This window comes from Lucilia cuprina, chromosome 4 (assembly GCF_022045245.1).
Source record: "Lucilia cuprina isolate Lc7/37 chromosome 4, ASM2204524v1, whole genome shotgun sequence".
Classification (NCBI taxonomy): Eukaryota; Metazoa; Arthropoda; class Insecta; order Diptera; family Calliphoridae; genus Lucilia; species Lucilia cuprina.
The window spans coordinates 79,227,631-79,244,951 of NC_060952.1; the positions used below are offsets into that span (position 1 = coordinate 79,227,631).

Sequence of the window (17,321 nt, forward strand, 5' to 3'; positions counted from 1 at the left end):
AAAATAAAAATTTTATAAAAGTAAAAATTGTAAAAATATACTCATGGTGTAGGGTATCATATGGTCGGCCATGCCCGACTATACTTTCCTACTTGTTTTTTAAATAATACTAATAATAATGGTTTGGTTATGCTCAAATGCTTTTTGCATCATTGAGAAATATTTATTGGATCAAAGTGTTATAAAAATTCTGAGTCGATTTATATATGTTCTTCTGTCTGTGTAAAGCATGCTTACGTTAAAACGAAGCAATATCATTTAACCAAGTTTTCCCAAAATTTTATTTATATTCCATAGTTGTTTGGTATTGGAAATGATCATAATTAGTTTACATCGGGTAATGTTATGAATCAAAATTAAAACAAGTTAGAGTGATATAATTGGCTGCGCCGAATCTTAAAAACCCTAATTAATACAGAAATTACCATTTAAAGGCACTTTGCATTATCTGATTTTGTATTAATACAAAGTATTATTTAAAAATGTATTGTAGTCTGAAAAACTAAAACATTTTGTAGTTTGAAATGTATTGAGCTTTCAGAAAATTTTTAAAATCTATTTCTTTACGAAATACACAATTTATTTGTAATTTTCTTTTGGATTTTAATTTGTAAATTGAGTTTCTTTTATTTTTCACCAGAATTTTCTTCATAATCAATTTGAAATTGAAAATAAACCCAAAAATAGGTTTCATAATACAAGAACGAAAATTATTCAATACATTTTGACATCAAATTTTATTTTGTATTAAAGACGATGAAACTCTGATATTAATACAAAGTATTGTAATGTAAAACCCCTTTTAATAATGAATTATATAATGTTAAGTGATTTTAGAAGTGAACCTTACATGGGAGCTAAGAAAAATTATGTACCGATCAGGAAAAAATCAGTATAATGATTAATATATGCAGAATAAGCTAGGGATAATTTTGGATTAATTATTATGGTTTTCCACAAACATAATCCATGGCAGATATAGCATGTGACAAACTGATCTTCAATTCCAAACTTTATTGCTTTGTTTTATCGTGAGCATGTTTTAGGCAGACAGACGGACAGACAAACAGACAGACGGATGGACAGACAGACGGACAAACTCTGTCATTACCGAGGGTGGTGGACGGTATAAAAAAACTCCGAAAAGATATCCTTACAAAATTTGACACTTGTAAACATCACTTAAAAACACATTACTTTTTAGCAAATATACGAAATATAGCTTTTATATACAGAAATGTTACTGTAATAATATTTTACGACCGCTTCATAAATGGTCATAGCTCCGATATTAGATCTCTTCCCGGAAACCACTTTTACCGTATATAACTGGGTAAAGTTATTTAGTTAAATAACTTTAGTATAAACAATTAACGTACCACAATATATTTGATTTTCCTTATATTTTTTAGTAAATATCACTAAAGCATATTTTACGGAGCTATAAAAATAAGTATAACAAAAAATGCTGTTTGTAATGTAAATCTTACATATGTAAGGGATTACAGCTTTTTTAAATCTTGGTGTTTTCTATTAAAAAACACATGAGAAAACTTATTTTTACTAATATTTCATCAATTAAAAAAAATAATATAAATGTAACAGGTGGAGAGTATTTAAGATTAATCTCATCAATATTCTTATTTGTTTTACAACTATTTTAATTTTTACAAATAAAAAAGCTAATTTTTTAAAAACCTCGATATTTTTTAAAACTTATGTAAAAAATATTTATTAGTAATTTTAGAAACGACTTTTATCCGATTATGTCAGTCAGTAAAATACAAAAGCCATTTGAACAAACATAAATTGAATTGTTCGTGTTTTGTACGTAGTTGTTCAGCAAGCTTTATACATATTTTATTATCTTTAGTAAAAACATAATTTAGCAAAAATTTGTCAACTGATTTCAAAAAGATAAAAACACTCAAGTATTTATTTGCTAATGAACTAACATAAATTGGAATTGTAGGAAAATATTTGATATTAGCGTAAAAAGAAAATTCACGGTAATACAATTTACAGAAGAATACATGTACATATAAGGTAGATATTTGTATTTTTTTTTTCGTATTTCTCATAACAATTGTAAGAATAACTCTTAATTGATTTATAATATAAAATTTATATTAATGTAGTGAGCAGGAGAAAAAATATTTTTTTGTTAAAGGAATAAGGAAATACCAGCAATTGAAAATTTTGATCTTACTATAATATTTAAAATAAAAAGTTGTCTGCAAATTTTTGGATGGGAAATGAGGTTTAATAATATTTGTATTAATGTACTGAGTATTAAAAAAAATATTTTTTGAAAGAGTCTTTAGTTCCCTTCCAGCTATTAAATACAATATTTTTAAAAATTTGTTGCAAATTTAAGAAAATTGATCTCAAAAACCTTTTTATTTTAATCAATCGCTGATGGGGAACCGAGGCCTTTTAAAAAAGGATTTTTTATAACATTGAAAGGTATTCCTACAAAAACGTGGTGCGCGGGGCACCCTAATGCACATATATACAAATGTACATAAAACAAATACATAAAAATCCATATAAACAAAACTAAAAATTATATAGAATATTTTTACATTTCGTCAGATAAAACATATTTTCTAAAAAATTTAACTTTTGCTTTATGTCCTCCTTATTATTTATAAATACGTACATATAGGATATAATAAATATTCTTCAAAAAATATTTTCTTTAAATGCAGAAAAAACTCATAAAGAAAAACCACTTATACTTTATAATAATAATATTAATTTAAATTCCTTTAGAAGTATTTCTTTGCAAATACTTGTCTATTGGCAAATACACATATGTACATCAATTTGGCAAGTGATTTGTAGAAAAACAATCAGAAGTATGTAAAATCAATTTACCACATAGTTTCAATACCTTTTATCTATACTCTGCTGTAGCTGCATGTCGAGGTTTTCAGTCTTCTTAATAAATTTAAAATATTTTTTATAAGTGGATGGAACTTGGATGAAATAAGAAGTTCTGTGTTACACTCTATAATATATTTTTGGATACTAAAGTGATTTCCGGAACATGGCAACATTTTGTTTAATATTTTTCGAATTTTTTTTCAGAATATTTAGATTGTAGGGAATTTTTTCTGGGCTTGTGCTTAAGAAACTTTTGTGTGAAGTTTTTTAAAATAACCTTTTAAATTATTACTTTATTACGAGTTAAAATGGATCGTATCACTTGAAATTTTTACTTTCGGAGACAATGAATTTCATATTATAGGGTATAACAATTTTAAATAACACTTCATATTGAAAATTATTTAAAGGAGTTAAAAAAAAAAAATGAAAAACAATTGAAACTTTTGTCTACTTTCTCTGTCTAGGAAGGAAATATAACATCAATGTAGACAGTGATTGGTTTTTTGTTTTTAACAAGAATTCTTCCACATAGAATTTAGAATTAAAATAAAAACAAATTTAAAAGAGAACAACTAGGAATTCGTGGCAATATTATTAATCTAAATTCCTTTTCTTAATATTTTAGAAAATATTTTTAAGTATGTATTTCTCTATTTATATGTTATACCACATACCACAGAGTTTTTTCCTTCAAGCAAAAAACCACATACATTTTTACCCAAAAACAACATTGCTCAAAGAATATACATACACACAGTAGAAGTGAGGAAAAAGGGTAAGAGTTTTGATAAAAGGAAATGAAACTTTAATAAATAAATCTGCCATAAAAATGCATTTTACCCAAAACAACAAATATAACAACAAACTTTTCTCCATCACATCCTTTTACCAACGAAGAAAGATGATGATGCTATTATTTGTTAGTTTCGTTGTTATTGTTTTTTTCTTTTTTGTATAAACAATTTTTTCCTTATTTTATCAAGCAACCATAATTTTGCATATTGCCGTCTACTTTCTCTTGCTGTAATGGAAATTCATGTACTTCTTTCCTCCTTTTTTTGGAATAAGTATTTAGGTCAATGTGATGCAATGTTTTTAAACACAAAAAAAATGAACAAAATTCTGTTACATATATAAAGGAAAAAGTAGCTTGGACGAAGGAAACTGCTAGTTAAATAATAGCAATAATGGTAGTAAAAACATAAAAAATGTTGTCGTTTCTAAAACGTCCAATAGAGAAAGAGTCACTTCCTAAACAACTAATTGACATTAACTTGATATTGTTGCTAAATTAAAGCGCTAAATCTATTGGCATAAAGCGCATAGATTCTGGTTTAAATACAATATTACATATAAGGCAATTTAATTATATTTTTAAAACTTATGTTATAACACCGAAAACAAAAAGAGAAAAAAATCGTTAGACAACCGTATGATATACGTCTGATGCTATAAATTTAATGAAAACAAGTCAAATTTCTATATTCGTCTGTGCCGAATCTTATATACCCTTCACCAAGTATGTAATACAGTTTTTATTTATCTTGTATCTCTGCACACATGTCACACATAACATACACACAAACAAATATAAAATGTAGCAGAAAGAAATATTAACCGTTGTACTGTACTACCACCGTTAAACTGTATTACCACCTTCAAACAAATATGAGCTATATTACCAACATATTACTGCTTTATCTCCTTGTTATTGTTTTTATGCTTTTATTAATAATTTGTTGAGGAAATTTTTAGAGGTAGTCTCAGATTTTTACCCATATCTCAGTTATTTATGGACCGATTTTGCTGATTTTCAATAGGAAACTTCTCGAAAGCATGTCTGATAGAATTGTTGAAGATTTGGATCTCGAAGATATCTGGAGTCTTTAGAAAATTGATTTCAACAGACAGACAGACATACGGACATGGCTTAATCGACTCCGCTATCTATAAGGATCCAGAATATATATACTTTATAGGGTCAGAAAATTATATTATAGAAATTACATATTTACCCTTCTCACGAGGTTAAGGGTATAAAAATTTGCATTTATAATTTTTCACTTCGTAACTTCAAAAGGAACTTCAAAGTTTTAAAAAGAACATTTTTGAAAAAATATTTTAAAATACTTTTACTCACCAAACAATGTCAAATTTGGTGTCAAGCCAACAAGAAGATTCGCCAAATATTTTGTATTAATTTTATTCTATACCTTTGTGAAAATCTGTCAAAAATATCTTTTAAAATTCTTATTCTTAAAAATTGAAAGATATTTTTTATACATCTTTTGAACCTGCCAGAATAAACTAAAAATAATACAAAATATTTTAAAGCTCTTTTTGTTAGCTTAACATCAAATTTGGCATTGTTTGATCAGTAGAAGTATTTTAAAATATTTTTTGAAAAATGTACTTCTTAAAACATTGAAGTACTTTAAAGAGGTCACAGGATCACGAAATGAAAAACTAACAAAGCAGTTTTTCTCCATTTAGTTTATAGTTTCTGACGTATGTCATCCGGTTCTTGTCTAATTTTAAGTGTCGGAAGGTGTAATAGTTTTATATAATTTGTATATATGAAAAAAATTACAAGTACACATGTATAATGGACCTGACCGACGTAAACCTGTGAGTATGTTAATATGTGGATTGTTAATTAAATAATTAAGCATTTATATTGTTTCAACCTTAATTCTCTCTCTTGTAGAAAAAAATAAAATTTATACAGAGCTCATATAAGGGTAAGGCTAAATATTAACCTATCCAAACAAACCTTAGTAGAGGGATTTAGGTCTTCTTTAAAGTTATTTATGTTGAATTTAATCGTAATGTTTGTGTTTATAAGTCAATTTTAACCCTCAAGTAATGAAGGTTAGTTTCTATGGAGGCTAGAGTTAAACGAAGCCGGATCATAACAAAAATTGACAGTATCATTTAAACTTCTATAAAACTGATTTTTGTAGATATACTGCAATATTTATTAAAACTATGAGCCCAAAAGCCCTTTTCGGGGTTACGGCTAGGCATAATAATGGTCCGATTTTAACCAATTTCTTTGTTGTCCTTGGGTTAAAGGAAAAGCTAATTTTCTTAAAATTGCGATCTGTAGCGTACACACAAGCTTTACATGGATATTGATGAACATTGGATAAACATTGCTAAATCGACTAAGAAAGTTATTTTAAGCCGATTGGTATACATTAAGGTGGGTTTAGGACCAATATTTTTGGGTGTTACAAACCTCAGCGGAGACACATAATAACCTCCCCACTATAGTGTTCTATGGTATATATACTAAAGACTAACTATCGCGTAGTCAACCCAACAAATATATCGGTATTAACACAACATTTTGGGTATGCAAATATCGTAGTCATAGCTGCCACTTCCGGAATCACTTAAACATACATTATTTTGTAAAATTACTTAAATTGTGGCAAATTTTCTATAAATTTAAGTCAATAATGACTTATGTACATTTAACCGATTTTCGGGAGTGACCTTGTAGGGAAGCTTTGACCAATTGTGGACCGATCGGGAAAAAAATTTTACAAAACCATTTTTGTATATAAAGGTAATATTTGTGGCAAATTTTGTTGTAGGCGTTTATAGTGAGTTATACGTTTTTAAGTGATTTTCAGGAGGTGACCTTCTATGGAAGCCATGACCAATTGTGAACCGATCAAAACAAATACAACGGTCATATTTCTGTATACAAAATTTATGTATACATAAAATTTTAGTATGCCGATCTTGCTGATTTTCAATAAGAAACTGCCTAGGATAAAAGTGAATATTTTGGGTGAATTTTATTGAATTTCCTTGCTTCGTAAGCGTGTTTTATACAGAATATATATGAATATTTCTCAGTGTTATCATCAGTGATGGTAGTGGAGGCTATTAAAAAAGAGCTTCATCAGTGATGGTAGTGAGGCTATTAAAAAAGAGCTTTCATATTTGACATAGGCCTCCCTAAAACTACAAAACTCTTGCTGACAAACAACATAAAAATATCAGTAATTACCATAAAACTACCAAAAGTTAATGTTATAAAGTTTACATAATATTCAGTATCTCCAAAAGTTAATGTCTTTATATTGATCGCGTTTTAAATAACTAAGAATATAAATTTTAAAAATTTTTTTAAAATTTTAACTAAAAAACCATTCTATATAGAGTATAAATACATTTTCCTCAACCTTGAAAAATTTCTTCGAGAAGTTCTTTAAACACGTTACAAAATTTTTAATGCAAATCTAAATGTTTTCAATAGAAACTAGTCTCATTAAATGACCTTCAAAGAAAAGTCCAGAATGAGAGCTGCGGCTTATCCCTCTTTCAAGCTAAGATTATTCCACTGAAAACTCAGTAAAATTTGTAACATTTTTTAAAACTCTTCACATTTTAAAGATGTTTTAACCCTAATATATTTACTATTTATTATGTGAATTATTGATAATAAATATTTTTTTCCCATAATTATAATTACAGGTTAAGCAATTAGTTAAAAAACCCATTTCATGGTTACGTGTACGTGATGGTCATATATTAACAGTCGATCAAACAACATTTATAGCCGATCAGAGATTTCAATCCATTTTTACTACCAATCCAGAAAGATGGTCATTACAAATAAAATATGTACAATTAAAAGATGCAGGCATATATGAATGCCAAGTGTCTACCGAGCCAAAGGCAAGCGCTATAATTTATCTTCATGTTGTGGGTAAGTAAAAGAAAATATATTAAATATGTATATTATATGGCACTATAATTGTAAATTAACGGAAAGTAAAGTTAAAAAAAGGAAAAACAATTAAGATGTAAAAAAATAACACTTACATAATTACTTTATACATGTATGTAAATATGTATATATAAAATAATGCTTGTATGTACTACATATGACATAATTTATTTATCCACAAATTATCATCTGTTGTTAACCGCAATATGGCTTTAACAAATTTTATTTTAATTTCCTTTATATTCTTTTTTGTCATTTTCATTATTACAAACAGAACCGAAAACGGAATTAATCGGTGCACCCACACGGCATGTTAAGGCCGGAAGTCAAGTGAAACTGTTGTGCATAATTAGTCAAGCTTTAGAGCCGCCATTATTCATTAATTGGTTTTATAATCAGAAACAAATATATTTACATAACCGTAAAGGATGGCATACAGAAATTGAACGCATTGAATTGCCGCCGGAAACAACGACAACAACAACTACTACCACGTCTACTACCACCACTACAACTACTACTGCGGCACCGACAACGACCACTTCAACTTCAGTGCCATCATTATCGTCATCATCATCAACATTATCCTCGACTAGTTCATCAATGCTAAACGGAAGTGAAACTTCTGCAATGCATGTATTTACATCAATAACACCACAGCAGTCATTAAATGATGGTAATCTTTTAGAATTGGTGTCAGAATCAACATACAATAACTACCCCAATTTAATACAACCTGAAGCCACATCAATATCAACTACACTAAAAACACAACAAACTCATACATCGGCAGCAGCAACAACAAATAATACTACAGTAACAAAAACTAAAGCAACACCATCAGAGACAGAATCGATGGTGGCGGCAACAACATCAACAACAACAACTACATTGCCGTCAGCAATGCCAGTAACTACAACAACATTATCTTTTGATGATGATACTGACGATAATGACGGTAATGTTGTCGACGATGATGATGAGGTTGACTATAAAACAAATCCATCGGCAACAGCGTTTGAAGCAGCTGAGGCAATAGCAGCAGGAAGGGGCTACATGATGTTGTCATCATTGATGACATTTACTGATGTTAAGCAGATTACGGTAATTGATTTTCCATTTTTTTCCATTATATTTTTTTATATTTTTTTCCTTCATTATTGTTGTTAATTTTTATGCTATAATATTTTTCATATGTTTGCATAACGTTTTGTATTAATTCACAGAATTATTTAAATAATTTTTAACGTTCAATGTCCTTTACATTGGTATATTTTTATGCACAAACCATTTTTAGTTGAATGAAAAAATTCTCAGAAAAAATTTCTGATAGGAAGTAGCTTATCCTATTAGTCCAATTTTATGTTGACAGTATCTGCATTTATCTCACGAAGTACACTGATTATTCTAATAACATCGGCCTTTGGTGACACCCCACATGAATTTTAATTAATCAAATTGCAGATTTAAGGTAGATTAAGATTGCTTATTACACGATTTAAATTAAATTAACCAACTTCATGTTAATAAGTTCAATATTTCTTAGTTAGTTAATTTAAAAGTATCACCCATATCAAAAATCCAACGGTACCAGTTGAACAACAAAAATGTACCAAAAATAGTTCTTGGTACCGGTCTATTATGGACAGAAGATTTTATAAAAAAACAAGTAAGAGTTCTACATTCGGCTGTGCCGAATCTTATATACCCTTCACCACGATGTGTTAAAAAACAGTTAGTATGAATTTTATTACAAAGAATCAAAAAATACCAATTGCAAAAAATTTCGTGTTTCTAAGTTCAACATTAAAAAAATTCATAAAGTACCTTTTGTAGAATGAAAAAGTACCGAAAAGTGCCTTTTTCTAGGTTCTTATCTAGTTAAGGCCCTACATGCTAAATTTCATATTTCTAGATTCAATATTATAGAAAATTCAAAAAGTACCACAAAGTCCCCTTTTATGCGTTCTGACCTAATCCGGACTCTACATACTTAATCTCATGTTTCTATGTTTAATATTAAAGAAAATTTAAAAAGTACCTGTTGTAGAACGAAAAAGTACCAAAAAGTCCCTTTTTCTGGGTTATTAAATAGTCAAGGACCTACATGCTAAATTTCATGTTTCTCGGTTCAATATTATAGAAAATTCAAAAAGTACCTTTTGTATAACGAAGAAGTACCAAAAAGTCCCCTTTTATGTGTTCTGACTTAATTTGGGTTCTACATACTTAATTTTATGTTTCTAGGTTAAATATTGTAGAAAATTCAAAAAGTACCTTTTGTAGATCGAAAAAGTACCAAAAAACCCCATTGACGTGTTCTCGACTAATCCGGACTATATACACTTAATTTCATGTTTCTATGTTCATTATTATTGAAAACTCAAAAACTACTTTTTGAAAGACGATAAAGTACCAAAAATTTCTTTTTTATTGGTTCTCATCTAATTCCGAATCTACATACTTGCTTATAGAATATAGAATATTATAGAATATTCAAAAAGTACTTTCTTTTGTGGGTTCTCGCTTAATTCAGACTCTACATACGTAATTTCTATGTTCAATATTATAGAAAATTCAAAAAGTACCTTTTAAAAAACGAAAAAGTACTAATAAATTCCCTTTTATGGCTTCTTACTTATGCCAGGCTCCACAATAATTAATTTCATGGTTCTAGCCAATAATAACACACTGGTGCTGCTCTCGCTCTGCTAATCTTGCTCTGCTGCTCTCGCTCTGCCTTGTTTTTATAAACAAGAGTACAATAACAAAATTTACCGTATGATTATGTATTTTGTTTTTTGCAATTTCTATCTGAGCGTGAAAAAAAATCTTAATTTTTGATGAAATTTTCAGAGGCTGTCTCGGATTTTTGCTCATATCTCCGATTTTGCTGATTTTAAATAGCGATGTTCTCGAAAGAATGTCTAACAGAATTATTGAAGATTCGGATCTCGCCGATATCTGGTTCCTCTAAAAACTGATTTCCACAAACACACAGACGGACAGAGAGACAGACAGATGGACATAGATTAATCAACTCCGCTACCTATAGGGATCCAAAATATATATACTTTATGGGCCAACCTCCTATCAAATTTTCAATTTTGGTGTTCAAGCTGTAGAGTTAATAAATCAGTCCAGGACAATTTTAGATATGGACAATTTCGTGTCAAGTGACCTAACTAAATAATCGATTTGGATGAAATTAAAAACAAGCATAGTACTATTGAATGGTTGTATATAAACTAATTTGGATAATTTTTGCTAGAACCAATATCTGAAAAGTAATATTCATTTTAAAAAACTCTGTATGAAAAAAATTTTTCTAACTCTGGCAGTTATTGACCTGTACAGCTAAAAATTTGTGTCCATCCAATAATTCTTGCCACAAAATACTCATGTTAGGTCACTAACCACGAAATATGTAGTACATAAACATTTGTAAATTATTAAATAACACATCTTGCTGAAAAGTCATATATAATTTTATAAACTCTCTATTTTGTTAAATTTAACTTTCATGGATTTTAGTACATAAAGTATTTATTTTTTCTCTAATTTTTATCATGAATATTTACATATGTCATTAAATTAAATTACGTTTCGTTTTGAGGTTTCGTTTAGTTTACTTTCCCTCTATCAACAATGTCAAAAAGTTTGGAAAAAAAACATCTACTGAAAGTAGAAATTGCAAAATGTTTGTGTTAAAATAAAAAATAAAAGGAATGTCATGTTGAACTACTTAAGTGAATTTAAAAAGAGTTTTTTTCTCATAACAAATAAAACTAGAACATCAACAATTTCATTTAACTTAATGCGACAACCTATTTAAAGGTGAAAATAAAAGTGATTTTGTAATCTACTATTAGGAAAAAAATTTAAAATTCTATTAGAAATTTTGATTGGATCAATTAAAGATTTAATTAAACGTTAATTGTTTACTTATTAAAAGAAAACGAAAGGGTAAAATGTCATACAAATTGTGCTTTAAGAAACAGTTAAGAGGACGTTATGGTGATGATACACCAATCGTTGTACTTGTATATTTAATTAAGAAGACATGATGTTTAAGTAATTTTCTGAAGGAGCCAATAATGAGCGTTTAAGTCATTTTGATTCATACAGAACTTATTTGTTTTGAATTTCATTGCTTAAGAAATTTGTTTAAGTAACTGATGAGGTTTTTGATCATACAAATTTTCTCATGTTGAATTTGATCACAAAACTCGTATCTTTAAGCCTTATACGGTGAATGGAGTCAATTATGGACTACTAATCATCAAAAATTTCATAGAGAGATCTTGACACATTCAAAACATTTTTATGTTGAATTTCATCGCGGTTTAATTAAGCCACTAATAAGCGTTAAAAAATTTTATATGGATATTCGGTCAATTGTGAAGCTTTCATCACAAAATTTTGCAGGAGATTTTTTGGTTAGTTTCAATTAAAAACCGATACTTTCAAAATTTAATAAACAGATTTCGGTTTCTATAAAACCTGTCCATGTGAAGTGACCATTCTAATCATTTTTGATGGGATTTTTTTAAGGCGGCTAGGGTCAATTGTGGCCCTATATCCACCACAACTCGAAATTTTGGAGTAAAAAACTAATATATGAGAATTTGGTTGCAATTGCTATAAAATCAACGAACTTGTGGCTGTTTAAACTTTTATTCACAATATTACGGGGGCACGTTTGAATGAGGATTTGTGAAATCACCGATTATGGTCAATTTGAATGCAAACATTATCAGATCAATAATGGACATGTCTATATCATCATAGAATATCACCAGCGCCAAAAATATACATACTTTATGGGAACTATGAGCAAAATGTTAATCATTAACGCATTGGATGACAAAATCAATATACCCTCATCCTTTTTGATGGTCGGTATAACAGTTTTAAACTTGTGTTGAAAATTTGACATCCCCTAAATGAAGAGAGTATAGGGCAAATTTGTGGTTTTTAAAAAAAGAGGCAATTTGATTTACATACATATATTATTACAAGAGCAGAGTTAAACTTTCAGCATATTCTGGAACGTTCTTTAGGCTATATATACACAGGCCAACAGAATTTAAAACAAATCAGAATAGATTGACCAACATTTATTTTTCTAAAGAACTGCATGCTGAATATGGGTTTGACCTTAGAATTTATCGGTTCTATTAGGCTTACAAGATATCATATTATGTTGAAAATTGCACCGTTTTTAGTTATAGTTGAAATGGTATTAAAGTGCAAAAACTGGTCTGTCGATTGGAGGTGACATAAAAAATTTTCAAAATAACGGTATCTTCGCACTTTAATAGTGTCTCAAATATACCCAAAACTGAGTTTTATTAATTCTGTGACACGATATCTTATGTGATGGATAGATTATAATTTGTATACTTTAAAAAAAATTGATATTGGTATCTGGGTTAAAAATTTTGTTGTCCTGTGACATATATGGCTAAGAATTAAAAATGTATATATATTGTATACCCTCTCATTGAAAGATAAATATTGACGTAACATTTAAATGTATATTCTTTTTTTTTCAATTACAGACTGCTTCATTAATTATACCGTCAGTACAAAAACAAGATTCTGGAAATTACACATGCAGTCCTTCCAACAGCGAACCGCGTACGGTCATACTACATGTACTAAATGGTGAGTATACTAAATGTAAATGTATTTCTTTCTGTATATGTATATTCATATAAAGTCCTTGTATTTGTATGTACACTACAGTACGACGAACTAGTTTGACAACGGCGTTATCAATAGCCACTATTAACTACGACTAGTCAATTCTCAAACAACTTCTGGAAATGTTATTCACTGGTGAATTTAAGATGGGCATGACATTAAGAGTGGGTGATTGGCACCTTACACATGATACGTTTCCATTTAATTTTGCGTTTTCATTAACTGCAAAAGGACACTTTAAGCATTACATTTCGTCAGAAAGGTGTCACGCGAAATCTTAAAGCTATCAAAGTGACATAATAATATTTGTATTTTTCCAAGGTACCAATTGTTACTTTGCAAACTGTAGGGTATGTTTGAAAATACATATAAAGTATTTGTATTTTTAAAACCTGCCTCACTATAGCCGGTATTTTGAGCTTGTAATAAAATCGCATTCATTCACCCTGTGCTCATACAAAATTATTTTCGAAACTTGACACTAAAGTTCTTAAATACTTACATGTATAGATATATCTTCATAAAAGGGCTTACTTCTGGAAATGGGTGTTGGGAAGCATGTAGTTCAATCCAAGTCCTTATAATTTTCATATATATTAAATTCGAAATATAACAAAATTTTGATGATTGAATGATAAGAATCATCAAAGTCACCTACAGCACTATTACTTTGTTTTATTTTTGTTCATTATTTTAAAAGTTTTACTTTTAGCTTGTATACAAAAAATGCACATACAATATACAAATTAAATTGAGTTTAAATTAATTTGCAAAATAAAAAGTCAATTTTATTTAATGTATGCATATTGTACACACATACATAATATGTATGTAAGTATTATGAAGGAGAAAAACGCAATTTAAATTAAAAATAATAAAAAATGTAATTGAAAATCGCAAATAAAATTGATGAAATAAATATTTGCACCTCTTATTGATGTCACCTCACAATAACTTTAAAATGACAAATAATAATGCTGACTCTTAAATGTTCTGCAATTAAGCATATGACTATATAAATGTTCAACTAGTAGGAGTGGTATAATTATATGGTTATGCTGAATCTTAAAAAAAGCCACCAAGATGTTATAAGGTCTAGTTACGATTTGCTCATAGGTTAAATTGTAAACAGATCCTTATAAAAATGTAATACATTTTTTTTTAATAAAACCACCTTTCATCATTATTTTTGAACTTTTAATCCAGAAGTATAATTTATGGGGGTTAGAGTTTAATATTGACTGATCCTTATGAAATTTCTACTATAGTGATTTTCTGAAAGGTATAGAGTAAAGTTTAGTTATGAAGGTTAAAGTAATTGTTTATGAAATTAATAAACATTTTTATACCTACAATCAAAAAAGATGGGGATTATATAGATTTTGTTATTCCGTTTGTAACACATCGAAATATTGGTCATAGACCCATAAAAGTATATATGTTCTGGGTCCTTATTAAATTCTAAGACTATCTAGCCATGTCCGTCCGTCTGTCTGTTTAAATCACGATGGGGACCACACGGGAGGAGCTAGACAGTTACAATTTCGCATAAATATTCCCTATTGCTAAGGTTTGTTTGGTATTAAAAAAGGACGATATCGTTCAACTTTTTCGGATAGCCCCCATACAAGTGGGCCTCAAAAAAACAGCTTTAATGAGCATAACTGCTGTAAAAGCACGAGTATAACGATGAAATTCAATCTTTGTACTAAATTTTTTGAGGATCAGTCCATAATTGACCCTACCCTATATAAGGTCCCCTTCAGAAAATTATTTAAACGATCATTACAGCCTTAAATCATGAATTATGAAATACAGTTATAAAATTCGCTACCGAATTTCATGCAAAATGTGTTAGTAATTCACCCAACTCCTCATGTATGTATGCCCATTTTAGAAAATTACATTGACACTAATTACTGTCATGAAAATGTGTGTACAGATGTGATATTTAATGTTAACAAGTTCAATATGAACAGATATGAATCAGTCAACAAGTTATGAAGATAGGTTAATAATTGACCTATTTTGATAAATAAAATTCAGAAAATTACCAGTACAGCGATGAAAATTCACATAAGATATTCTGTTTAAAAAAATTAATATTTTGTTATTTCAAAAGAGCTCAGCTGAATATAACACTCTTGATTGTTATGAGCCGATGCTTTTATACCCAAGATCAAAGGGAAGTATATTGATTTTTTCATTCTGTGCGTAACACATTGAAAAGTTGCTCCTAGATCTCATAAAGAATAGAAATTCTAGGTCCTCTTAAGACCTTAAGATGTTCTAGCTATGTCTGCTCAGAAATAAGGATATAGGAAAAAGAAATTTTCTAAAAAAAACTTTCTATAAACTTATATAAAGATTATTCCATATGTACTTACTCAATAACTTACTGTTTAATGACTACTAATTACCGTTTACATTACTAACAAGGAGTACAGCATAATTACAAGGAGTCTAGCATTAATCGTAGTAAATTATGTAATTTTTATGAAAGCGAATAGTAGACGTACTATATACTTTAATTTCTAATTGTTGGCAAACGTTTTAAGTACTTAACTTACTCCCTATTTCTAAACGAATGTGATAAGCACTTACTTCCGATGTCGTCCCCGTTATTGTCTAAGTAAATTTTTAGCATTTTAAACCCTTACATTTAAAGAGTTTGCTTAAATAATATTACGTATTAAAAACGAAATTTTCGTAAATATTACGAAATTATAAAATTGTTTTCGTAATGTTTCAATGTATCAATTTTTAATTAATTTGAATCCACATGTTCGATATATTAACATGAGAAAATGCAATTTTATATTACCAAAACTTAATAAGCCTCAATTTTATAAAATTATAAAAATATTAAAATAAGGTTAACATATTATGACATGTTCCTAAATGAACATGTAATATTCCTTCTTTTTACAATATGATATATGTATGTTTATATTTATTTAATAATTTATTTTACAAGCCTTTATTTATAACATTAATTTAATTAAATGTTTAATACAATTTCGTTTTATTTTTCTTTTATAATTACAGGAGAATACTCAGCATCCGCCATTACATCGGCCGCTTTAAATATACTTATTCCGTATAAATTATTAATATTTAATTTGTCATTATTTATCTACAATAATAGTATGTGGAAAAATACAATAATCTATACACAATATTTAATTAAACGTTATAGTGGGGGCTAAAATAATAAAAACAAAAATATTATACAAAATAATTATACTTATTTACGTTAAGTTTTATATAAGCTTTTTTATGGAAAAATAAATATTAATAAATTATTAAATAAAATAATAAATTAATAATGTCACATGAAAATAATATAAAATATTAAAGAATGAGACTGCCATGATTTAAAAACAAAAACAAAATATTTAATTTATATATTTATTTAATGGTTTTAATTTATTCTAAATATAATAGAAAAAGAAAATATAAATGATAATGTACATATAAATCTAATACAATTAAATTGCTAGTTTGTAATAAGTTCTAAAATCGATTAAGAAAAAATTAAATAAAAAAGTTACATTTAAACAGTAAATAAATATAGTTAATTATTCAATAAATTTTGTAAGTAAGCATTCTACATAGATTATACAAAATATTTCTCAACTCTTCTTGTTAGCTTGACACCAAATTTGACATTATTTGATTAGTAAAAGCATTTAAAAATATTTGTTTAAAAATGTACTTTTTAAAACTTTAAATACCTTTTGAAAGGACGCAGGATCGCGTAATGAAAAACAAAAAACGCAGATGTTTCCCCATAAATTTATAACATCAGACGTATATCATACGGTTCTTTTCTAACGATTTTTTTCTCTTTTTGTCGTATAAGTATTATTTTCTAGATTCATATGTATACATATTAGGGTCCGTCCGTCCGTCGGTCTGTCTTTTGTTTTCCACAAAAATCGTTATATGTAAGGTTTTGCTTTGTTTTGGA

At 28.1% G+C, this 17,321-nt stretch overlaps 1 protein-coding gene across 1 annotated transcript in view; it reads left to right on the forward strand.

The window, feature by feature from the left end:
• The window catches only part of LOC111690942 (mucin-5AC), a 40,009-nt gene extending 23,400 nt beyond the window's left edge, over positions 1 to 16,609 (forward strand). The window contains exons 3-6 of the mRNA XM_046950317.1: positions 7,384 to 7,618; positions 7,914 to 8,743; positions 13,204 to 13,309; positions 16,397 to 16,609. Coding sequence (XP_046806273.1) covers positions 7,384 to 7,618; positions 7,914 to 8,743; positions 13,204 to 13,309; positions 16,397 to 16,557 — 1,332 coding nt within the window. The 3' untranslated portion in view covers positions 16,558 to 16,609. The remainder of the gene's footprint in view (positions 1 to 7,383; positions 7,619 to 7,913; positions 8,744 to 13,203; positions 13,310 to 16,396) is intronic.
• The last annotated feature ends 712 nt before the right edge of the window (positions 16,610 to 17,321 follow it).